This window comes from Crocodylus porosus, unplaced genomic scaffold, assembly GCF_001723895.1.
Source record: "Crocodylus porosus isolate Cpor-Errol unplaced genomic scaffold, CroPor_comp1, whole genome shotgun sequence".
NCBI classification, from domain to species: domain Eukaryota; kingdom Metazoa; phylum Chordata; order Crocodylia; family Crocodylidae; genus Crocodylus; species Crocodylus porosus.
In genome coordinates this window covers 69,247,039-69,257,195 of record NW_017728949.1, presented here as the reverse complement: position 1 = coordinate 69,257,195, position 10,157 = coordinate 69,247,039, and the positions used below count along the sequence as shown (strand labels likewise).

General features: G+C 41.2%; 1 protein-coding gene across 1 annotated transcript in view; it reads right to left on the bottom strand.

Moving 5' to 3' along the window:
* The window catches only part of THSD7B (thrombospondin type 1 domain containing 7B), a 549,335-nt gene that overhangs the window by 192,868 nt on the left and 346,310 nt on the right, over window positions 1–10,157 (bottom strand). Inside the window, exon 13 of the mRNA XM_019554526.1 lies at window positions 8,854–9,117. Within this exon, the coding sequence (XP_019410071.1) occupies window positions 8,854–9,117 (264 nt within the window). The remainder of the gene's footprint in view (window positions 1–8,853; window positions 9,118–10,157) is intronic.

Sequence of the window (10,157 nt, the reverse complement as noted above, 5' to 3'; positions counted from 1 at the left end):
GCGCTAACTCATGCACCGGCATACAAGCGTGCCTGTTTGTGCAGCCTGTTCATGTGGCTCCAGTCGCGTGGCTCCCTGGGGGGCTGGGCCAAGTAGGGGCCTGGGTGGGGGCTTGACCCAGCCCGGCTCCACGCAGCCACCTCCTCCTACTCAGAGAGGGGTTAAACCCTTCCCACCATGAGCCCCGCTTGCCTTTGGCTGTGCTAGTGGTTGGCAGGGGGATCTGCGGCTGCTGGGGTGGTGTCTGGGGGGCTTCGGGGGAGGAGGGGCACGGTGGGCTTTCACCCGTGCGTCTCTTGCCGCTCCAGAGCTGGTTATTGTTCATCTTCTACTTAATCATGACCCCCAAGTCCCTTTCAGTTGTGGTGTTAGTGAATGTAGCACTGTCAAGCCTATAAGTATGATGTGGATTTTTTCCCCCCAAAGTGGAGCACCTTGTATTTCTGTGTTGAATGCCATCAGGTTTTGATCCATCCACCTTACAAGCCTATCCAGGTCGGCGTGAAATCATCAGCCAATCCTCAATGTGACCACACTTCCCTATAATTTGGTCCAAATAAATTATATCAACCTCTGCTGCTTTGGCCAGGTGATGCATCAGAGAAGGAAATGAGGTTGGTCAGGCAAGACCTACCCACAACAAAGCCATGTTGGCTGTCTTTCAGAATGTTGCATTCCATTAGGCTGTTGTTAATGGTTTCTTTAATGATTTTTTTCCATTCTCTTACAAGGGATTAAGGTCAAACTGATTGGCCTGTAGTTCTCTGGATCTTCCTTCCTCCTTTTGTTGAAGATAGGCACTGCATTGGCCCTCTTCTAATCTTACAGAACCTCTCCTGCGTACCACAAGTTCTCAGATATCCTTGCCATTGGCCACACTATGATGTCAGCCACTTCCTTTAGCACTCTTGGGTGCATTCCATCTAGGCCAGCTGATTTGTGGATACCCAGTCTCTCAAGGTGTTCCCTCATGAGATCTTTGTGATGTGGCAATCCTGCATCCTGTTCAGCAGGGTGATCTCCTTGGGCTGGTAGAAGACCGCAACAAAGCAATCATTAAGGAGATTGGCTTTTTCCTGGATGTCAGTTGCCTGATTTGGTTTAGCAAGGGTCCAGTGTTGCCCTTCTTTTTCATCTGACTATCCATGTATCTGAAGAAGGACTTTTTGTTGTCTTTGATTCTCATAGCCAGCTTGAGTTGGTTTTCAGCCTTGGCTTCCCTAGTTTGCTCCCTACAGGTGTGGGCCAGTTCTAAATACACCTCCTTGGTGATGTTACCTGACTTCAGGTTGCCCTCTTCATCTCCTTCCCACAATGCTTAAGTAGTGTGTTATTAGGTGTGCTTACAAATGTGTCCATCTCTTCTTCCATGTTTTTTTGTGGGTCAGGGGAGCTCAACCTCTGGCCCATGGGCCATATCCAACCTGCAGCACTGTACCATCCAGCCCATGGGGCTCCCCTCATGTCCAAAAATTTGGCTGCAGGAGAGTGATGGCACCGCAAATCTTCAGACCTGTGCAGATCCCTCAGCCCTTCACACAGGATCTGGTACCTGATTCTTGTGTTCAGGGCTGGGAGGGGATGGTGTTCAGCCCCCAGCACCCAAGCCCAGAGTGCAGATGGGGCTTGAGATGGGGGTGGTGATAGGCCCCTGGGATCCAATCCCAGGAGGAGGTTCCAATAACAGGCCCCCAGGGCCTGATCAGGTCTGCAGATGGGCCCCACACCACTCATCTGGCTCATGGGACGAAAAGGTTGAGCACCACTGTTGTAGGCAATGGTGCCTACTCTATAGCCTCTTTATTATGTATACAATCAGTCCATGTTATTTGAATGTTATGTGGATACCTGCATTAAAATATGAAACGGAGGTACTTCAGGATTCTCTCCAATCTCAGAGAACACTCAAGATGTTGCTCCCAAAAGTCTTCGTTTTTGCGTTCTAGCAAATCATGCTGAACTTCCATAGACCTAGTTTTTCCAAAACAGGACATGCTTTACCCATTCTGGACTTTACGTTGTAGATTCAGACTCTGGTATCCTGAATTATGTCAATTTATTAAAATTTAAGTCCACATTTTAGCCTGGGGTACAGTGGAAGACAAGGACCACAGCCTGAGATCAGTTAACCTGCTGGGTCTATCAGAAGAGAAGGTGGATTATAACACAACTGCCCAGTTTTAAGCTAATGAAGTTGTGCCTTAAATCCCTCCATTTATTTTGTAGTTAGGTTAAAGTAATGGACCAGTCTGAGAAGCAAGGGTTTTTCTGTGTTACCCATTTATCATGTCATTCATTCACGTGAATGTTCTGGCCATCACAGTTTTAGAAAAGTCAGGTCAGTATAATAGATACAGTTGCAGAAAAACATGATCTATGTAAGAGACACATGAAATCAATGTGCTTTCCAACATCAACTCTGGTTGCACATGGAGTTATGAAGTGCAGCCTTAACAAGAATAGCAGGGATCTTAAAAGTATAATCTACCAATTCATTAAAATGTCTTACTCTGAAATACAAGAAACTAGAACTCTTGGTTCCAAAATGAAACCTTTTATTAGACCAAAGCGTATCAAAACGTATCATTTTGGAACCAAGAGTTCTAGTTTTTTGTATATCTTCTTGTCTCAGACGAACACGGCTACCAAATACGCCCCTTATTCTGAAATGGTATTCCAGTTTAAGCCTAACGTAATTTATTAATAATGAGGCAGTAAAATGTAAAGGAAACAACATTCTTTCTTATTAAGCTGGGTTAATAAGAGACCAAAGCATTTATTTAGACTCCTTCTTCACATTGTTGGAAGATGGTACGTTAATGTTACATTATTTTTTAAACTAATAATGTTATTGTGGGTTATGCAACTGGGCATGTTGCAGAAAGATTCTTCTTACTGTAGTGTAAAACACAAATCAGTACAATCGACTGAATAATAAATTGACTTGCTCCAAGACTATTTCAAGACACCCCTTCTATGCTGAGCAGCAATTTCTGTGCCAGAGTTCCACTTAAGAGCCTGAAAAGAAGACATTGTGTCAAACTAACAAGAATACAGAAAATGTAAAGGCCATCTAAAGCTAAAAATAAACAACAAGAAGAGATAAGAGTGGAAGCCTCAAAACTAGTGAATAGTCAAGCACAGGAAAACAATTTTTCTGGCAAACAAACTCTTCCATTTTCATAGGCTTATATGGAAAGGAAAGCTCTGGTATAAAGACTTACATTTATACATATGAAACAGCAGTGCACTGTGACTGAATGTAGCAGCAAGAGAGGATGTTGCTCATGTTGCTACTTTACATATTTTTTCTTACTCTGTTAGAAGTAGAACAGGCATCCATGTGTATTAATGCCTCAAGAGAATCTTATCTTGTTTTAGACAAGATTCTTTGATAGCCAGCTTAACCCATTTAGAAATAAATATTTTTGATGCTTTGTTACTTTTGAAGCTGTTGCCAGATAAAACACACAGAACAGCAGTGTCCAAATGGTTGCATTGCGATGCAAGTGACACTTGATTATCATTCTGACATCCAGAAAAAGAAAACTGTAGTTACATTTTCTTAAGCTAGTAGATTTTGAACAGTGAAGGAAATTATTTACATGCAATATAAATTAACTTTGAGAACAATTTTGAAAGTCGTGTATAATACTATGTATTCAGCCAAAAGAACGGAGAAAATGTTCTTTAATAGACATAACTCCAAATTCACATCTCCAATAGCAGGCACAGCTGTAATTAAGAATGTCACATTGCACTCAAGGAAATACACGTCCTTCAAGTGCCTAAGCGTGGTTCCAAAGAAGGGCGCAGACAAGGTTTCAGAGCTAAATTTGGAACCCATTTAGCTATTAAATATCAGACTGTTGGTCAAAAGTGATAAAAGCTCTGAAGAATTGCATCAACTGAATCTATGAGGCTAGAACAGATCCTTCCTGTGCCTAAAGATGGTGTTATGATGGGCACGCCATCCAGAATCACTCTGGAGTTCTAGGGCCGGCAAACCGATTTGAAGAAAGTACCTTTAATGGTACGAAAGACAAATCTTTGGTGACATCCTCCACCTCAAGGGAATATTTTTATTTAAAAGTTTTCTTTTTCCATGATGAGTATATGTAGTTCTGAATCTTTTTGTCTGAGCGCATGCAAATGCATGGTTATTTTAAATTGTGGTGATAATAGAATATGTTAGATTATATGTATTACACTTTGCAATTTTCATGAGTCCAAGGATACACAAGATAGCACTGACACTGTGATATTTAATTTTAAAAATACAGTGTATGCTGAACATGGTGGAAGTTGGTCTGAAGTAGCAAAACCATGTTTCATTTTTAAAACCCACTGCAGAAAGACAGCTGTTTCCCTGAACTTTCATGGAAGATGAGATGTGTTGAGGACTTCAGCAATATAGGAGCAAGAGGTGGGGTAAAGGAAATTTTAAAATTCTGAAACAAATTTGCAGAGCTTTTCAAAATAAATCTGTTTAAAAAAAAAAAGAAAAGAATGATCCATAAGGTATTTGGTCAAAAGTGACAGAATTCCAGAAAAAAGAATCTGTTTTTTGAGGAAACTGCTTTTTCTGTTAAAAATAATGACAAACTTGGTATATAGATAAGGCTGATAGATGATGTCTCACTGTCATGATAGGTTGGCCAGGATTCTTTAATGTACCAATTAATGGGAAAGCCTCATTGATCTATATAACAAGCATTTTTCAGACAGAGTACAAAAGATTGCTTATTATAGGCTACCTGCAGAAGTCCCACAACTCTTCTAAAAGATCTTTCTCCTTTAAGTCAGAAAGCTCTTAACAGCTCCCTGCCTTACAACTTGAAACAAAATGATTTTAGGAAATACTGGAATGACAGAATTTGTTTCTTGGCCAGTATGGTTTACCTGCAACTTAAGGAACTGAATAATGAAAGTCAGGAAATACAGGGATTCAAATTGTAACCTGCTTCAGGCTTGCTTATAGATGTAGGCTGAGTTAAGGCTAACCTTTATAATCTTTGCTGTACTGTAAAAACTGAGTCAACAGATAAAAGCCTGTAACTAGGTAAGGCTAGCTAAACACAACTCAACAGAGTTGTTATATGGTGACTCAGACTCACAAAATTATAAGTGGAAAAAAAGTGTAACAAAGCAAGGATAGAAAAAAAAAGAAGAGAACAACAAACAGTTGCTCAGGAAGGGCAGTACTGATAAAGCAAGCTACAAGAGGGCAAAGCCAGGAAACACGAAGAAGGAAAAAGAAGTCAAGAGACCTAGGAGAGAGAAGCACAGGTTGATATACAGGTAACACTAATATACTAGACACAATACTATAGGATAGATTCAGCACTTGTAAATAACAGTAACTGGCACTTCATTAACAGGACTGCTTAATTAGATATAAAGATAGGGAACTATCAAATGTCAAAGGGTCACCAGTGCATTCATTGCAAATACAACAAGTATAATGGCTGAAGGAATAATTTATCTAGTGGATTTTAGGACTTCAGCATGTTTTTATAATTTGACCGGTTCCATGAATGTTGAACAGAATTCTGCTAGTTATTTATGACATTATTTTTCTACCAGTCATTCAATAATTTATGCAAAAATACATTTGTGCCCAGCCAAACATAATGCCTGACAATATACTAAACGTAAGTGTTGGTCAAGTCTTACTCAAACAATCTGAAAAGGAGACAGAAGTTTAAATTCCTGCTACCTGTCTTCAAGGGAGGTTCACAATGAGAGGATGGTTTGAGGGATGATGCACATAACCTTCCCTTCACCTTCACCACCATGTACAAGAACCGTCTGAAAAACTGAGTGCCCTGGAGAGTATAGGAAACACTTACGTGGCATCAGATTTTCCATTCCATTAAGCTAAGGCAAACTAAGGAAGTATGGATGGGATGAATGAACAGTAAGGTGGATAGAAAAGTTTCAGGAGCATCGGGCTCAGAGAGTAGTAATCGATGGGTCAGTGTCTAGTTGGCAGTCGGTATCAAGAGGAGTTTCCCTGGGGTCAGTCCTGGGGCAGGTTTTGTTCAATATCTTCATCAACAACCTGGAAGATGGCATAGCAAACTCAGCAAGTTTGTAGATGACCTCAAGCTGGGGGGAGTAGTAGATATACTGGAGGGTCGGGCTAGGATTCAGAATGACCTAGACAAATTGGAGGATTGGGCTAAAAAGAATCTCATGAGGTTCAACAAGGACAAGTACAAAGTCTTGAACTTAGGGCGGAATAATCCCATGTACTGGTACAGGCTGGGGGCTGACTGGCTGGGCAGCAGCTCTGCAGAAAAGGACCTGGGGGTTAGAGTGGACAATAAGCTGAATAAGAACCAGAAGTGTGACCTTGTTGCCAAGAAGGCTAACAGCATACTGGGCTGCATTGGTAGGTAAGTTGCCAGTCGGTCAATGGAAGGGATTATTTCTCTCTATTCAGCACTAGTGAGGTTACATCTGGAGTACTGTGTCCAGTTTTGGGCCCCCCACTACAGAAAGGATGTGGGTAAACTGGAGAGTCCAGGGGAGGGCAACAAAAATGGTCAGGGGGCTGGGGGACATGACTTATGAGGACAGGCTGAGGGAACTGGGCTTATTTAGTCACGAGACAAGAAGAGTGAGGGGGGATTTAATAGCAGTCTTCAATGACCTGAATCTGGGTTTGAAAAAGGATGGAGCTAGATTGTCCCCAGTGGTGGCAGATAACAGAACAAATAGCAACGGTCTCAAGTTTGCAGCAAGGGGAATTTAGGTTTAATATTGGGAAGAATTTTCTCTCTAGGGGGGTAGTAAAACACTGGAACAGGTTACCCAGAGAGGTGGTAGACTCTCCTTCCTGGGAGGTTTTTAAGACCTGGCTGGGATGATTTAGTTGGGGATGGTCCTGATTTGAGCAGGGAGTTGAACTAGATGACCTCCTGAGGTCCTTCCAGCCCTAATTTTCCATGATTCTAAGGCTGTTTTACATGATACATACACTATTGAGTGGCATGGCCAAATATAGATGATGGAAATATATCTTTAAGACCAGCTGTTCTTCCAGTGCCGAATACAAGAAGCAGAAGGCATTCCAAGGTTCTTACGGAGGTAGATAGCCAATGGGAGGAGGCCTAGTGGATTGGAGCTGTCCTATACTTGATCAGAACCATTATAACGTCTTTTAGGAAAGTTATGCCAGTGGAAGACATTAAAATAGGCTTCCCGATATTCTCATTTCTGTTGGGACAAGAAGCAGAAGCTCTGGAAGCCACATGTAGTAGAGAGAGAGGGTCTGAAACTATATCTGGGACTTATAGCCATGACATTTCCATGTAAATATAACTAATAGTAAGCATAGCTCAGAACAGATGAGACTATTGAGAGAAGCCCCAAGCATATAATTCCTTCTTTTAATAATTACACAAACCTTGGATTTCTCAAAAAAGAATAACTCACTGCACAGACAAACCCATCTAAAGTACCAGCTGCTCCTTTTTCTGAAGGAAAAAAAAGTTTTGTGAAAGGAGAAAAGTGCAACATTTCTCTACTGTATAGCATAGGGATATAATCAATTGTTATCTGAAAGCCCTGAAAAGTCCACCACATTGTTAGAAATCAAACCTTGGAAAGCAGCTTTATGAATCTGTGCAGCCAACTAGAACAGTAATAAACAGCTGAATGAAGAATTTTCACTAGGATTAAATCACTTCATTAACTCGGTCTCTTACCACAAAAAATAATCAACCTGCTCACTGAAAAGGCCTTCCTCAATGCAGTCTCACCTACCCTTCTCTCATAAAAGGCTCTCTCTTTTATTCTTGATACTCCACTTCTCCAACCCCAACACTTAGCTCAGTTCTGGTTTTAATTCATGGTACCTCATCTAACAAACCTAAAAGATCTTTTGCTTTGATCCTCTTTTTAAAAATCAGATGTTTCCTTTATTACTTCCTACCTCTCCATTCATCAGTATTGTCTCCACATTGATCTTCATTTAAATTGTGCTGTGTTCTCTGTTTTTCCTTTTTGGATCCAAACTGTTCCCTTTGCACATACCACTGTCACAGTAACAGTCACTACCATAACAAAGATATCAAAATCTGCAGCTTACAATGACTATTGCCGTGTTGGCTTTTCTCCTCGGACCTGAAGACAAGTATCTTGCATTCAAAAGCTTGTTTAACTCTATCCCAACTATGGAGTTGGTTCAATAAAAGATATCACCCCAAAAAACCCTTGTCTCTTGCATAATTCTGGACCATCACAGTTACACCACTCTAATACTACCATAATGTTTTAAAAGAAGTATAAAAGAAATCTTTCCCTGGATTGTGACTTTCCCCATGTTCACAATAGAACACATTTCTATCCAATCTTAATTACAAATGCTTGTAAGGTGGGGATTTATAATAGAAATAAAACAGATCCTTGTAGTGAAGTAGTAACAAAGGACACCTATACATATGCCCAACACCTGCTCTGAGATCGAAGAAGCTTTAGCTAAAGCACCCCCGCTGCCATTTTGAAGTCTGGGATGATAAATATATGAGATGCCATGGACACTTTAATTAAAGCAGCTCCCAAGAGCCACTCTGATTAAAGAGCCTCCCCCCTCTCCCCACAGAGCACGTGTAAAGATGCTCAAAGGTCACAGGCACTGTACAATCAAAGCTGCAGAAAGCTGCTGAAAGTGTACTCCCATATTTGGAAAGCAGATTCACATTCAGCATTTATGGGATCTTTATAAAAGTTGTTACAGCCCAGTAAGTAAGAGTGCACTTGGGTACTAGAGGGGGAATTGCTCACTAGATAAGCAGAGAATATCAGGGTCATTTACATGCATTGTGCCCTTCTTTATCTTCTTACCAGAACTGCTGCAGTAAGATGGCTCCACAAGTCTGCCGGTCTTATCATAACAGGCAATTGCACGGAGTCGTATACCTTCTCCACATTCTTTGGGGTTTCCATGGAATCTAATTCCTAATTGAGGCTCGGTTTTATCCCCTGCAATAATGCAATCTGACCAATTTCCATAGGGCTGGGAGGAAAACGCTTCACAGGGGCATGCTTCCATTTCAACTTGAGGATAAACTTCTGTATTCTGGCATTTGTCTCGCTTTCTGCTTCTCCCTGTTCCAACCAGAGAAATATGCTTGTTAGCTTAACATCTGCTGCTTTTGATAACAACACATCATATTATTTATACTTGCAGGAATTCAGTACATTAAAACCAAGACAATCTGGATGTTAATGCACAAGAATGTTTCAAAAGCACCTATTAGTTGTTGCCAGTGCTTTGGAGTGCAAGGACAATGTAGTTATCTCCAGGGGCAACCACGGAACTTAAAGGAACTTAGAAATATTGCTCTGTGGGATAGGGTAGCAAGCAAGCAATATGAAAAGACTCACTGCAGTAATTGTATGGCTAGAAAATTCTTTGTAATTTCATGTAATATCATTTTCCTTAATTATCTGATGAAAACAAATTGATTGTTTTGCCTCTGTTCCCCTTACAATCAATGGTTGCTAGGGAAACCTACAAAAGGGTCTAAGTTAGCTGTAACTCTTTCTTTGAGGCTACTTTACAAACCAGTTAAATATGCGCCCTGCACACAGACTGTGCTTTGAAGAAAAGAGGAAAGATAATCTTTGGTAAATTATTTGAGTCTGGAATGTATTTCATTGGTACCAGATTAGGTGTTCCTGGCTTGATTCCCTTAACAGATTTTTAAGGCATGTTATTTAAGCATCTCTCAGTAGCTTAAGGCCGACGATGCATCTATTGGTCTTTAAAATACAGTACTTCATTGGAAGGAAGTGGGGTACAACTGGACTCTTCAGAGACTTGTTTCTAAAGGACCTGTCTCCCCCCACTCCACATGCAGGATGCAGGTACTATCATTGAGTTATGTTTTTTTAAGGGCAGAGCAGGACTCCTTTTCTATGATGCATTCTGAACTCAGGAGGCCAAGAAAGTTACTCCAAACTTTGAAAGGGTAAAATTTAGGGTTATTGTATCTGGCTGTTCTGGAGCAGGATAGTCTCATGATGCCTGACCAGAGGACTATGGTCAACTCCCAGATAGCAGCAGATAGAAGGCTCTGGAGCGGGAAGAGATGCGCAGGTAAAAACCCGCTGCACCCCCATTCCCCCGAAGCCCTCCAGACACC